The sequence below is a fragment of the Dromaius novaehollandiae genome, chromosome 4 (assembly GCF_036370855.1).
Source record: "Dromaius novaehollandiae isolate bDroNov1 chromosome 4, bDroNov1.hap1, whole genome shotgun sequence".
In the NCBI taxonomy this organism is placed as follows: Eukaryota; Metazoa; Chordata; class Aves; order Casuariiformes; family Dromaiidae; genus Dromaius; species Dromaius novaehollandiae.
In genome coordinates, this window is record NC_088101.1 from 22,152,143 (window position 1) to 22,168,054 (window position 15,912).

Here is a 15,912-nt window from a genome sequence, read left to right on the forward strand (position 1 = left end):
ACTAGCCTGCTTGGGAGTTTTAACGTGAAGTCATTGCAAGTCAGGGCAGCTTGACAGAGGAAACTAGAGAGGACACCTCATTTCTGGTGGGGTTGGAAAGGATAACTCTCCACACCCATAGCCTTGCCAAAGATACTGGCAGAGTACATACCCTGCAAGTACGTGCACAAAAGCTGTGCCCCTTTGTTTACCACAGGCTCTTAATACAAGGAAGATTTGCATGCTTCATCTCCTCTCCCACCTCAAATACAGTTATAATCCAGCCTGAGTCACAGGTAGCTGTGAGAAGCAGGGGAAGGTGGCTAGTAGAGGCATGGAAATGCAGTTTCTGCCTTAAGCTCAAGATAATCCTATACCACCCACATCCTGATCTTTTCTCCACAATCATTGTTGTAATTCTTCACAACATTATCATTATAACTAACTTGGAAATCCCTCTCTGTTATGCTGCATTCTCTCTTTTGCTCTCACTGTAATAATATTAAAGACAACAGGTAGGACTTACCGGTCTGCATATCCAATTCCTTCTTCTTGCTGCTCATCTTCCAGGCTGCTCCTTGGGCTTATTCTTGAATCAGTCGTTGGATAGTCCACTAACGACTCTCAGTGGCCCATGTGTGCGGATCATGGGCTTCCCACGCTGCTTTGCCCTCTTCCCTTATCTAACGTTCATACTGTCCGTGCTCAGAAATGTGTCGTGGGGATGGGACTCTGCAGGAGTGGAGAACTGTGTGGTTTCTGCAGGGATATGTGGCAGCCCCAACATTTACATTTTGGATCCTGCCTCTGTCATTGGCTAGTCATGTGGTTAGACACCAGTCACCTTATGGATTTGCGTCACGGTTAACTTCCCGGTAGTATGGGACAGTAAAGCTTTTACCTTCTTTTAGATAGTGTTTGACTGGGGGAGGCTATGCCCCTGGTATGGTGTGGGTGCCTGGCTGTGTACGTCGTATCGCAGGCAGAGGCACGTCTGAACAGCTTGTTCAGCGGGACAGGCCGAAGGGGAGCTCCCAACGGCACGAAGGCAGCGAGCCTGGCTGGGCAGCGCCTGCCTGGCAGGCAAGCGGGTCTCCACGGGCTGCAAGGGAAAAATTACACAAGCAGGAAGGGGCACCATGAAGGCATGGAAGGGTAACTGGATCTTGTAACACGGCCAGGTAAAAAGGTGATTTTTAGGGAATGAAGGCCACATGATTGTTCATCAAGAAAAGGCCCATGCAGAAATGTCGCAGAGGAGACAGTGCAATGACAAGCACCACTACAGTGCTGGCTAGCCCCTCCAGCTGGTGTTTCTATGTTTACGTGAGATGCAAAGGAATTATAATTTCAAAAGCATATGAAGAAACATGACATTTAAGCACAGATTGAACAGCACTCATATTGTATGGAGGCACATGCGCACACATACACAAAGAATAAACATATAATGCTTCTGTGTGGTGCACAGAAGTAGGAGCCTGATGGAGATTTTCTGTGAAGTGAAGGACAGAGTAGCCGTACTGTAATCTCACAGCCAGAGAACTGCTTCTCCTTTTCAATAGCTGCACTTGATGGCAAGGTAGAGAACTAATGGATGCTATAAATTAATAAAACACAGAGATATATTTTATTTTGAACCAAAAGTTAAAATTTTATTTGGAATATCAATATACCAAAAAAAATAAAAATAAAAACTTCCTTTTATGTAGTGAAATAGCCATTTGAAAATGGTAAAATAAAGATATTTCTCATACTATTCTCTTCTAGTTACTGTACATGTATTTAAGTTTTTTTTTTCTGAATAGAAATCTATCTTGAGCTTTATGGCTCCAAAAAGCCTAAAGCATGTAGTGGCTCTTTTGAGAAAGCAGATAAGTCAATCAGAGCTGTGTTTGTTCAGCAGACAGGCCTGTTTGAAGCTGTCCAGGACTAGACAGAAGTGAGACTTCTCAGGAAGGCCATTATTTCAGGGGAATATTGTTTTATATCCATTGGGAAAGACATTCTAACGCCACTTCCTCTATGGGGAGAAATGCAGTGTTTTATTGAGCGTTATGATGCCCTGGGGAGGCCCTGGGTCCCCTGAGCTGTAGAATTCATTCTTGTGCAGATCTGATTGTATCTGTGTTTGGGCAGTTGGTTTAATGTAAGAAATCAAATCCTACTCTGTGGTGTTTGCTCCAGTAGAAAAAAAGTCTGTAAAAAGGCACTGATCCTGCCCTTGCCCTTCTAAGCAAAAGGTTTCTAAGCTGCATTGAGCATTTATGATTGCAGGATCAGGGACTTGTCGTTTAGTTTGATTTTAATAAAATAAACAGAATGAAAAATGTATTGAAACAAAACAGTAGAAACACTCTGACAATCTTGAGTGGTAATTTTTGCCTTTTAGAGGGCTCATTGAAACCAGGCAGGAAAATATGACTAAGGACTAATGTCAGGGCCTGAGTGGTGCCCTGAGTGATTCATCTTTGCCATTGACTAAACACAAGGGGATTTAGGTCTTGCATCACCCGTTGGAGCTGGGCTGTAATGGCTGAACCAAAGCGCACTGAAGTCACCGGGCATCTCAGCAGCAATCTCACTTTCAGTAGGCATTGGACCAGGGCCTGAACTTACGTAGTATGTGCTACAGTCTGCTTAAATTTCTTCCTCTATCAAAGCCATTTTTATTACTTAACATAGAGTATATCTATATTTATAATTTGTATATAAACGTATTATGCTTCTGTTATCCTGAACTACAGGATAGAATGCAAACACTATACTTGACATATTATATTGCACTAATATGTTTGTATCTGGCACCTGCTTACAAAGACTTCTGTTCCACAGTCACAATAATTGGTGTCTGATGCTCTTTGTTACTTAAAAACCACCCGAGAAACGATCTCCGAGGTATCATTGTTCTCAACTAAAACATTCTCCCGAGCTTTTGCTTTTGGGAGAGAAAGACGACATACACTCAGGCCTTGAAGTTCACAAGGTGCTAAACTGTGAATCTTCCTCAGAACAAATCCACAGCTGCCAGACCCATGCTGTCACTTAGGGAGCAACTGTGTAATTACCTTCCTGCAAAATGCCACCGGAGGGGCCCTTTCGCTCGAGCGTTATTCCACCAGCCACCATGTGCTGCGCACCTGGTAATATACAACCTGCCTTCGCACTTTGCCTTTCCTCATCTTAAAAAGGAAAATAGATGTGATAATTTAGTAGAGCTAGTATCTGAGCTCTTGGCCTGAAAATACTCTCTCCCGGGACAAGGAATAGATCGCCTTTGTTGTCTCTTCTGTATCTTGCATTATTCCTACTACTCAGTTTGGTTTCTTTGAGTGATTCCATTTGCATGCTTAGGCCCCTATCTTGTAAGCACACACTTTTATTAGTTTACTGTGAAATTCTGGCGAGAGAGCTCTTTTGGAACCAGTCACTCTTACGTGTTATCAGTGAGCCCAGACATAAATCATTTGTGACTCTGATACAGAAAAGGGTTGTAAGCGTGAGGGTTGCTGGGATTTTTTTTTTTTCTCACCACAGGCACAATTTAGAGAGGCTTCATAATTACCCAAGTTTTTGATGTTTCACTAACTAGCTGAAAATATTTTCCTTAAAATGTCACTACACAGAAGTGTTGTTCAGGAAGAACCAAATTCTGCTCTGAGCTGCCTAAGTGCAAATCCATACCAACCTTACTGTTTTCGTTTCAGTACGTTGGACTAATGCCTCAGAACACAAAACACAGACTTCAGCCCTGGCAGACCGACCCTATCCTCAGTGTAACCTTCCTGACTTTAATAGTGAGGCCCCTAACAGTGTTCCCAGTGTTTGCAGTTGTTGTCAAAGGTCCCATAATATTCGGTACTTCAAGTAAAGTTTGAGTTCCCAAAGATGTGTGTGAATGCAACACAATTACAGCATTATTTAAAATTATTAGGAAAAAAAGGTTCTGGTGGTGGGCAGAAATATTTGTAAGTGTGAGCTTTAGGCTCATCCTAGGGGAAATAAATAGGACCCAATTAGCTGTGTTTAAAGCTTGTGACTCAGGTTAGAACAACTGGAGTATTATAGAATTGTCATTACATTAGGATTGACTGGCTCAGTGCTTAAATATACATGAGTGGGTTAAATATGGTGTCTAAATATTGTGCATGCCTTCTTTTTTAGGGGGGGAAAAAAAAAAAAGAAAACCAGTGTATGTTGGTTTTGGTCTTATCCTCAATTGCTTTAATGTCAATGACCACATTTGAATCCAGTGGAAAACCTCAGAGGAAAAGCCCTATGGTATAGCAGGACAGGACCCGTGTAAACACATCTGTGATATGCCATCTCATGAAGTAAGTGACAGTGTGACGGTCGATTTCCAGTGTGACAGTAAATGTACCCTAATTTACCACTATCCCGTAAGTGTCTGGTCTTGCTGCCCCTTCCTTACATGAACACTTGCCCAAAGACTAGCCACTCCTCCAGGACTCCCACTGAAGTCCGTGACCGAGTTCCTTTTGGCCCCCGCGGTACATTTGTGCTGCATTTTGAGGAGGTCACTCAGGCCGTTTTCAGCACTGGAGCCACTTCCCAGGCAGTAAAGGAGGAGCCTGGCGATGGGGCCTCTGAGGCGCCCAGCACGCCCCGGCCACTTCCTCGTGCAGCGCGGGGTGTCCACACTGGTGGTGGTGCACGTGCCACCGGCGGGGCCCCGGCTTGCAGAGGTTTTGCGCGCAACAGGCAGCGCACCATGGTTGCGGCGGCTGACGAGTCGCCTCCTGAAAACAGTACAGCCGTACCTTCGGGGGCTTTGGAAGAACGAGCGTGTGAAATTCTTGCTCCACTGAAGTCAGTGTCGCCGTTGCCAGCATTTCTGTCCAGTACGCACAATTTTTTGTCTCTTGTGCAATTAAGCAAAATGGTGTATGAAGCATGGTGGGTCATTTGCATGCCTGTTAGCGGCCCACCCTATTTTCTGCCTGTGTGAAACTTAGGCTGCATGTCTTTACCTAAATGTGGTCTTGCTTCTTACTGGTAAAGTTTACTGGGCTTTTAAGTCATTAAGCTTAAGCTTCAGCTTAACAGCATATGTATAATACCGTTCCTTCCCCTCTATTCAGATAGAAGGAGCTGGGACACACTGGCTCTATTCAAACCAGAGTAAGTCCTCCACTGACTTCACGGGGTCCAAGATTTTGGCTCCAGCTTCAGCTCCCCACGTGGATCACTTTCAACCCCTTTTGGTTTATTTCAGAGATCTAAGACACACAGGACTGAGAGTCTAAATGGCACGATGGTGGGCTTCTACCAACGCTGCTCTTGTAATTGTACTTGACTCTAATTCTGCCTTTTTCATTCTTCATTAGTCTGCTTCTTAACCAGGACAAAATTAAGGAGGAAAAAGGCTTATTGAGCATTATATATCTACTACCAAGCTGTGTAACAAAATGGTTTACATATTTAGTTGGTTTTGTCTAATATTTCCATGTATACAGTAGTCCTATTAATGAATAGCATATCTTCATTACTGAATATCACATTTTGCTATTTGTTGTATACCATAAAATAACATCAGCACATCAATAACTTAAATAACACAAATGTAAACGTATTTTCTGCTTGTTATAATTATGATTTTAGCCTACAAAGGCTTTTGGATTTGTTGTAAGACCATTCACATAATATGGAATGTAACTTTATTTGTTTTTCTTTCGTGTATAATGAGACACCGAAAGCCCTTGTCATCTCTTAACAGGATACTAAAGCAGCTCTGTTTCATGAATGACAGCACAATTAAAGCTAAAAATCATAATTAAAAAGAAACCCTTTGTACTGTACAATCTCATATTAAAGCAAGATAGATAATGACAATCTTTTGCATTAGCCAGGAAATGTGATTCTCTGCCACTGGGCTTTTTTCTCTTGTTGACAATTCACATAATGTGTATATGGGTATAGTTATAGGTGTGTATATTCTATGCAGAACAGCAGTCCCTATTTTGTTGATCTAGTTCTTCTAATTGTTTAGTTAAACTATCTAACTGATACAATTTAGAATACTACATTAACACATTTAACATCAAGTTTACATACTTGCGTCTTTGAAATACTAGGAACTTTTACACATTTTATTTGGCTTTGTAAGGACTGGAATATTACAGATAATGCAGTCTACTTGTCTTTGAAAGAATATGGCTGTTACCAACTAACTCTCTAAGGTTCAGAGTGAAATAGATTTCTCCTTATATCTGTAACTGACTCGAGAGAAGAGAGAATCTTCTTAAGTGGTCAGTCTGATGTTACAGTACAGATTCTGCAGAGATATATGTATATATATTTAATGAAGGATAATTCTCTCTGGACATTAGAGTTAAGCTGTTGCAGCAAAATTACTCCATTTAGACTAATTTTCTATACAAATCTCAAGAAAAACCTATTCCAAGTATGTTTTGTAGTAGTATCTCCACATGACCAGAGGAGGGCACTTTAAACATCTTTGCATTGCCAAGAGGCAAATGCAGAAGCACAGTGTTACCCAATGTCGCACAGTCCTGCTACGGGTTCCTACCGATGCTGATATTCCTTTATCCTGAAGTTCACAAAAATATAACATATGTATTGTACCACAGGGCTCTGTTCTGAAAACAGTACATAGATATATCGCTCTCTTCTCTCTAACTAGGTTTTCTTCTGATTTTCCCCATTTAATTCAGTGTCACTGCAGGTTAATTTGAGACTAACAATTTTTAAAAATCGTGTTAGGGCAGTTCTCTCCCTCTCCTTCCTGAACATTCCTCTGCTATTAGCCCCCGGTAATTTAACAAATATTCATTGATTTAACCCTCTATGACTTATCCTGCTGCAGAAATTCCTTGCCTTTAACTGAAAAATGCACTTGGAAATGCACTCGCTGAGATATGTATTGCAACAGTGCATCTTTTCACATTAAACTCTTGTAAAAGTACTGCTCCTTTCTGCCTTCTGAAAGAGGTGATTCTGCAGTACGGATCTGCCCACTTGGCAGAGTACATAGTGGAGAAATCAATCTGTTCGCATTTCCGCTTATGACCACAATGGAGTTCAATCACTTTCCATACAGATGTTCAAGTCATCCTTTTTGTTTTCATTTTGGCTAAAGGTATCAACCCCTTATGGAAAAGATTTTAATTTTTAAATCCTACTGTTATCATAGAGAGAATTTTTTGTCACCTTCCTGCTTTGTTTTGTTCCAGTTTAACACTGAAAAATTATTAGAAAGGATATAGAAATGATTTTTTTTTTGAATGAAAGTCTCTCTTCCATCCCAGGGAAACACAATGCTTATTTAATATGCTTTTCTTCCACAGCATTATCTCTCTTCTCCTTTCTTCTTTTTCTTTTTCTTTCTCTCTTTGCTTTGCTTTCCTTTCTAGAGCAGACAGGTACAAGAAGGAAGTTGTCTTTCATCAGCAGTCCTTTGAGATAGAGTAGATTCAGTGAGTCCTCACCATGATAGGATCATAAACTTACTGGGTTAAACCAAGCTAACTTTCCCTAAGCTGCCAAGTTTTAGCTGCACCATACATATATATGTGTTTCCTTGTGCCATTTTCTTTTCTTATAATTTTGTTTTTCTTGATGACCCTGAGCTATGGCTTCTGTCTCGTTTCTACCACTAGTCAGCCTTCCTTGTTTTTCTGGTTTTGCCGATATAGGCCTCAAAGAAAAAATGGCAGAAGAGCACAAAGTAGCTGAGGTACATGAGAGAGGACCAGATGATGTTCTGAACATGGGAATGGCACTGGCCCTGCTGCATCCAGGAGAAGACCAGGTAATTAACTACACAACCGATCAACATCTGAGTGATCTGTGATAAGGTGATGAACATGGCAAACTTGCGTGAGACTCTGAAGCCAGCGGCCCGCAAGGCATAGTACGAGTACATAACGGCATGTACTCCATAGTTCATGGTCATAAACCAGCCACCACCAGCCACCATATCCTTGTAAGAATACCAAGAATAAAGCAACACAGTAATGTGATGGTACCAGTGCAAGAAGATGAGCTTCTGTTTCCTAAGAATAATGAATATTGTATCTCCTGTAACAAAAAAAGGGAGGGGAGGAAATCAGAAACATATTGAACAATTCCATGATTACTGAATTCTGCAATGCTTTCTTCCTTTCGCTGTCATTGGAGTATACACTATTTTGGAGCATGAAAAACAACCTCAGCTCTTGAACTCAGAGCCTGTCTGATCTGAAATCCAACTTGGCCTTCAATCTCTATACAATCATTGGTAAATGAAATATCCACATTTTCCTGCGTGGATAGCTCCTGTATGAAAACTCCATAGGTTTAATTGATAGCCCTTTATTATAAATTACTTATTTATTATTAATTATATTAATTTATTATAATCTGTGAAAATCTGCAGTGAGGTAGGTGGGTGTATGTGTATTATCCTTGACTGTGAGATTGTCCATTATATATCATGACTACAAGAGATGCAATTTCAATAGAGAGCAGAAAAATGAAGGAGTAAGAAAGAGTAAGCAGCACAGTGTCTCTTAGGTTATGATGTCCAGATTTAAGTCAGCATTTCTAAAAATGAATAGCTGAAATGTAGCAACTAATACTCTCATTAGAACTACAGCTAAAAATGACTTGACTTGTAGAAAATGAGAATTTTCTTTTAGGGTTAATGAAGGTTATAGATCCTTAGTAACTTTGAGGTAGATGCTTAAAGTAAAATGTTGGGCCCCTAGGTTAAAAATTCAGCCAAAAAATGTACCATACCAGTGGAGAGATGCAACCTAACAAATGAATCAAAAAGTTTGTCATTATAGCTATCAGTGAGAAAGTGTATCATTTCGTTGCTGCAATGGTAAAGTCAAGAACTGATGAGCAATGTGATATAACTCTAGGCTGAGATTATTTCAAACGATTAATCGTTATAGGTATTACTTTTACCTGGGCGTCTAACCTGAGCATTTTTATTTCTTCCGCTGTTGAACAGAAGAGTGTGTACATGCTGCATGTGTATAGATTTGTAAGACTTGCGTTAATGCTTGCTGACTCATACTGGAATGAACAAGAGTTAGTGAGAGAGTGAACAAATTTTCCTGGCAGATTGAAATCAAATGCATACCTGCACTGAACCTAAGTCAAAATAATAGAGCCTTTTGAGTTACTACACAAAAAGCTATTGCATATGCAATCTATATTATTGAAACGTATGCAATCGCCAGCAACAAATGTTCTGGAAACAAATTTGGCTTATGTTGAAATGTTACAAATCCTTTTCTACAAATTCATGTTACTATAGTTAGAAAAGTAAATTTTATTCCTCTTTCCTGTCTTTTTCTTCCTTTTGCTTCTCATGATTGCATCCAGCATCTCGATTAGATATAACATGTATATAGGTAAGCTTCTTATTTTCTGTTGCTATAGACCCTGTGAGGTCCAAAAAGACCCCCAAGGTTTGAATCTGGGGCCTTATTTCTACATATATGTACCCCTGAAAATCCAAATCATGAACATTAACGATGGGGGGGGACCAAAACTGCTTTGTATGCACTAGGTCTGCAATAAGCCATAATGCTTCTGTTTACTTCATTAGCTGCAAGATGTTGACTCACATTTTCGTAAATAATCATATGATCAAATTATTGTTGACCTGTAGTTCTAGCTGATGTTTTCCAGTTTTAACAAACCTAAATTTCAGTGGTTTTGCAGTAATTTAAGCAGCAGGAAACCAAAGGATTCTGACACAGCAAGATAACTGGTGTTTGTTTCTTTGCAAATTTTATGTTGATGAATTGCTATCCCGTAATTTGCTGAATCAAATTCTCTGCAGAAAGAAAAAGCCCTATTTTTGCTGTATACCTGCACATGGTGAATTCTGCAGGGCTATGTGGTTTGAGTAAGGGCATCCTCAGAAATGAAAGCTGGAGGACTGCTCCAACACTGCCTCCTTCTTCCCATTAAAACAATCCTTTCTTAAACTAATAAGCCATGCGATGACAACACGTGCAGGCTGGTCATTAAGTTGGCTTTGGCAAGCATACCATAAGTATCCTTACAAAAAAACTGCTGGAGAGACAAGAGTTTATAAAAATCTGTATTATACTGGAATCAAGACAGCAAAAACTAGGGATATTATGGGAAATTCTTTTTTATCTGGAGGAAGCAGAGAGCCACAGCTTTCAATGTTTAGGGAGGAAAAACATTACTGCTCATAACTGTAGGGCTACACACCTATTTAAGGACAAATACTTCAGAACTGAGACAGAATCTGACTTCAAGCTTCTTGCTGAAACAGCTGCTGTATCCTGCCCTTCACTTTTGTACCCAATCCGTCACAGGATGAGCGACTGCAGATAATGCTACTCATATTTGTCTGTAATCACTGACAGCTTCAGAAGTGATCAGACAGGTCTAGATAACACTAACGGGGATGCCAACATACCCTGTGTTGTGGGATCAAGATTTCTCACAAAATTTTTATGGCCAGAGAAAGGAATGGAATATTCTCTCCATGTTAGCATCATGACCATTAAGTTGACTGGTCCCTTAGGCCTGAAGCCAGCACCTACAGAGCTAAAGCGTGAGCTTATATAACATAAGACTCCCATCTAACAGCAATGCTAGACTCGTATCTCCTGCTACTGACAGAGGAGGGCTAACAAACAATAATAAAGCACACGAAGTTTGCTTGACTGGCAGGCTCAGGTATAAAAGGGAGGAGTATATATCCCTGGCAGACTGTTGCAGAATTGAAAAAAATCTCTGGAATTCAAAATACAAATTTAAATACTATTTCCTGAAGGAGCCTTCTTATTAGCTTTTCCTGGTTTCATTCTTCCCACAGGCCTTCTTCCATGGGGAATGCCAAATATCCTCAACCCATGGCCACTTACAGACGAATACAGCAAGTAGAGCTGGAGCTCTGAGAAGGAATGGCAAAGCCTTTTGCCACTTATATGATGCCTCACTATTTTGAATCAGTGGCTGATGTCCACTTGTGGTTACACGTAGCTAAAATCTGTGGCTGACAGGTAGGGTATATAAATGAATTAAGAGTTTTGTGATGAAGTCCATGATCTTCAAATATACTGCAGCTTAGCTAACTTCACATTTGAGGACTTGGACCTACATGTTTTGTTACCTGAAACTAGCACCTTCCTAGTTATGGTGACAGATATTGTACTGCTGAGAGAAAGCTCAGAAAGCTGAGCTGTAATTTCAGCTTTGAAGATGAAATTGGAAATTGAGGCATGCTCTGGATACTTTATCTGGGCAACCTGGAGTATATTCAGTGGCCGCAATACATCTGACACTGCACTGCATGAACAGCGCTGCCAGTCGAGGGGCTTTTATCTCTGCTAAACTGATTTTAAAGATGCAGTTTAGAAACAGTGACAAACACCTAGCTATTTGCAGGACGACTGGCAGAGGGGCAACGGAGAAAGAGCACTGAGCTTAATGGTGTCTTAAGAGCAGTCCCTTCATTGCACTTAAGTGAGCTTCACCTCAGAGACACTGTGGCACAGTGAAGATCCTGGTCTGCTCACCTCCATGCCATTCCTCAGAGCTGTTGGACTAATGCCCCCCTTGGGGAGGACTTGTCTCCCTCTTCTGTAGATGCTTCTCCCCCGCATGAGGGGGCTAAGGAAGCGGTATAGACCAGATTGCTCTTACTTGCTGACTGTCCTGCTGTGTATGATCACTGCAGTTTATTCCCAGACTGGGTTAAACTTCTAAACCTTCTCATCTGAATTTTAACTGCACTAGTACAGTAAATTAAATTAATAGAGGGGCTGGGAATGATCTTACTCAACTGCTCATTGCTCTAACTTCAGCCAAGTTGGACTTAATCTCTACAGACTAAAATATGTCGGGTTGGCTTTATTTACTTAGTTCTTCTAAAACTGAAAACAGGCTTCAGCAGCACCAATACCCTTCTCACGCTTCCCACACAAACATTTCTATTCTAAATACGCATACTGAGGAAAAGGGAGAGAAGGTACTCACCTAGTTCAGGTGCTTTGCTTAGCACAAATGCATATGCCCAAAATTTGCTGACAGGTCCATTGTAAAAACCCTGGTCACACACTGACTGCTTCAGGCCTTTGGTCATCAAAATGTACAGCATATAAGCACCAGTTCGAACAGCACCGAATATACTTTAAAATACAAAAAAAAAAAAAAAAAAAAAAAAAAAAAGAATAAGAAAGTTCAGTAGGTATGTCACATCTGCATGTCATCGTTTCAAATCTTTATGACAAAAAAGTCATAAATGTGCTGAAGTAATAACAGTTTGAGCCAGCCTTAAAACTGGAGTAACTCCGCTGGTTTCTAGGAAGTTATTCTGAATTCATATTTGTAAACTGGACTGTAGTAGTATCCCCTGGTGAAAGTCTGGAACAGTAACATCAGCGTTTTTTATTTCATTACTACAGCAATGATTCTTCAGTTGTCAGGAGCAGTTGGGGATATCAACTTCAGCTGAGAATAACTTGCAGAGTTTTGATGCTGATGGCTAGAAGATTACAAGAAATGAGTTAATAAAGAGTTGTCACCAACATAATCAGGACCAATTCCCTCTTCTGAGATCCTCAGTTTTCCCTTGTCCCTCTCCATGCTCGTTATACCCACAAGAGCTCTGAGGAGACAGAAACCCAGGTAGGACACACAGACTTCAGTGGGGAATTCAGTTTAGGGCTGAAGTTTCAGATGGCAGTGGTTTTGGTGCAGGTACTGACTTTGTCTTCTCTCTTAACAAGTCATTGCTAACAGAGGAACTGACTGACTGAATTCAGTCATAATAAGCACTGGTTCCTCCTCACCTCATCAAGGTGAGATGGAAGGTAATGGTGTTCTTATCTTCCCTCTAACTGCTCTATGCTCCTGTCCTACTCATGGGTCCTCTGTTTCCTGCTCCCGTCTTGGTGTTTTTCACGACAATCTCATAGCAGCAAGCAAACCACGCCACCTAAAATAGATGTATGCAGATACATGTGGACGATACAAGCTACCATTTATGCAAAATAAGTGAAATAAGGAATAGTTCATCTAAAGCTGTAGATTCTCTATCACTTGTCCTTGCCTTGTTAAGCCTGTAACTTTCTAAAAGTGTATTTTAAAATCATCAGCCAAAATAAGGCAGCCTCGTAAGTTGAGGCCTATGGCAGTTCTTACGGCACTTGGTCAGACTAGGTGGTTCAAGTGAGCCTGCTAAGCTTCAAACCATTGATCAATGTTTTTATATTATTTGCACAACGTTTTTAGATTTCCAGACCTGCAGCACTGATATATCCAATCAAACCTGACTGTGCTAAGCAGCAATGCACTTTCCTTGCTCCTGTCCACTGAAGGCAGCTCTGTAATGGAGTGGGGTACCACGCAGCTCTGGTGTTCTTTGGGCTTTACCAGGAGGACCACATTTGGGGCTCTACAACCTCATCACACATGGGGAGAAACGTCGACTCTTGGCTCCTGCGCTGTTACATTTTGATGCATGAAGTTTGATCATTCCATCAGGAAATTCATACAGCAACACCGAACACTGTTCAGATCTCCTAAGAATCTACTATTATTAGCTGCTATTTGTATCGTGGTATTTGCTCATGGGCTCTATTGCCAGATGAATCCTCATGTGCTATGTGCAAACCAAAAAGATTGTCATTCTGTGGTACGTTTATGGATGTAATGAGTTTAGATGAGGCTGCGTTTCCCATTAGCACTGCCCAAAGCAATGCATATATTTGCAGACTTAGGCAAGACAGCAGTTGCAGTCTCTCACATATATTTTGGATTCATCCATCCCTGCAAACAAAAGAAAAACTGCAGTACTCCTAGCATCTGCACAGCCTACAGCACATCTTTTCCATGTAGGGCTCTCCTCTTCCAGAAGTGCGCTCTCAGCATGCTTTTCTCATGTCTTTCTGGGACTGGTCCTTTTAACTTGGCAGAGACTGGCTGCCAAAGCCTGCGGTAGGTGTTGTGAAACTAGGTGTGACTTGCTGTATGCCTTCTCTCTAGCATTTAGCACATGCTCTCTGTTCTCAGGAGTTGCACTTCTCACTCCCAAGATGACAGGCGATTCTGACAGAGATGTGATCTGATCACTTTCTGAGGCACTGACCTCCTCAACTTGGCCGGGGCAGGCTGCTTCTTGCTCTTGTGTTTTGGGTGGTGGCAAAACTGGGTGGAAGAAGATCAGGCAGAATATGTAACGATGCACAGTCAGTAATCTAGTTCTCCCATTAGCAAACACCTCAGTGGTGACATTACAATAGGAAAAAAAGAGGAAATTTTAAATTACGAAATCAAATAGCTGCCAGCAATATGCCTTTCTCGTACAGAAACTGTTTTGCTCTTTTAAAATATCATATATTATTAACATTTTAAAACCAAAGAGGATTCTGTGCCATGAATACAAGCTCAGATGAGAAGAGCACTGGTTTAAGCAACAGGCAGAACGCTGACTTAACTGCAAGTGATTCAGTGTGGCAACCCATGGATTTAGTCTAGAATGATAACCGAGCTGAAGAGTATTTGCCTTGTGGGGATTACAGTTTCACTTTGCTCTCCTTGAGATTATGAGGATGTAATTCTTCCTGTCTTTCCGTTTTGCTACTACTGCAGAGCTCTCCCTAGAGTGTACACAGACGCACATGCTTTTCTATTTATATCATCATTTTGTAATTTTGTAGCATCATGGCTTCTTCTGGTTCTGTGATTCTAGAAGTGACTGGCTACTGTTCTACATAGTATGAGTCAGACTAATCTGAAATTTTTATCAGTTAAAACAAAGTCACATTTTAGCATAATCCACAAGAGAAGGTTTTATAAATAAAGAAGATGGCAATCTGGAAAGAACAGATTCAATTATTCAAATACATGCCTTGAACAGGTAGCTGTTTATGAGACGTGCTGCATGCCAAAATGCTATCTTGCCAATAAGCACACGCCACCTGAGAAAAAAAACATTTAATGCATGCCTGCAAATATGCTTCGGACCCAGAAAGACAGACCTGCTTTTTGTGCCTCCACCACGTATCTCGTTTGTTCTGTAAAGCAAGCTCAACCAACAAATTGATATCTCGCAAAGACATGATGTGCTGCAGAGTGATGACACTGCTTGCTCAGTAACTCACTTCCGCTTCATTTTGTCCTCGCCCTGCTCTGTGCTGTAGCTATTGTGAAGCACTGAAATGAACTGCTTACCAAAGCAGTCTGCCTAGTGGGAACCATCCACAGGGGTTTTAGAAGTAAGGTAGCAGTGAATTACTGTACAATTACAGCCTTTTGCAACTAGAGAGACTGATCAGAAACACACTGCACTGGCTAATGCCGCTTTCTCATCTATTCAGACTCAAAATGCCCTATATTCTTTTCCCTTCAGGCAGTGACTTCTCTGGTAGACTAACCAATGTCCAGCTGCTATTTCAGTACCCATATTATGATCGAAATGTATCAGTGAGTAAAATAAAACTAATACTGAGCTTATTTTCATATGAGGGTCTCAAGACTCATCCACATTTATGGATGAGGAGCATAAGACTTTTGAAAGGACAGCATTTTAGAAGAGGGGAAACTGAGGCACAGGGCGCTAACTGATGTTACAGAGGAAGAGAGAGGTAGGCACTAGCGACTGAATCCTATTTACTACTTAAAGTTTCCTCCATGCTACCTAGCAGAAGGAAGTGAAGCCCTTGTTTCTGAAAAGCCTGAAAGGAAAGCAAGTAGTTCCAGACTTCGGTTCCAACCTAGCCAACGTGGCACAGGCTCAGCTCCTCCTGACAGTGCGAAGGGTAGTGCCTGCTTCTGCTAGCGTTGTTGTCTAGGCAGATACATCGCTGCACATGGTTACTGACCCCTCTGGACATCCCAAGCCAGGATCAACACTGCAGAACTGAGCAGAGAATGTGACTTCCACTTTAAAAAGGAAAAGAAAAGAAAAGC

At 41.1% G+C, this 15,912-nt stretch overlaps 1 protein-coding gene across 3 annotated transcripts in view; it reads right to left on the bottom strand.

Moving 5' to 3' along the window:
* Positions 1-5,564: 5,564 nt before the first annotated feature.
* The window catches only part of ELOVL6 (ELOVL fatty acid elongase 6), a 98,951-nt gene continuing 88,603 nt past the window's right edge, over positions 5,565-15,912 (bottom strand). For all 3 annotated transcript variants that reach the window (XM_064510593.1, XM_026101717.2, XM_064510592.1), the window contains exons 3-4: positions 11,977-12,128; positions 5,565-8,040 (exon numbers count right to left, since the gene is read on the bottom strand). In XM_064510593.1, the coding sequence (XP_064366663.1) occupies positions 7,616-8,040; positions 11,977-12,128 (577 nt within the window). In that variant the 3' untranslated portion in view covers positions 5,565-7,615. The remainder of the gene's footprint in view (positions 8,041-11,976; positions 12,129-15,912) is intronic.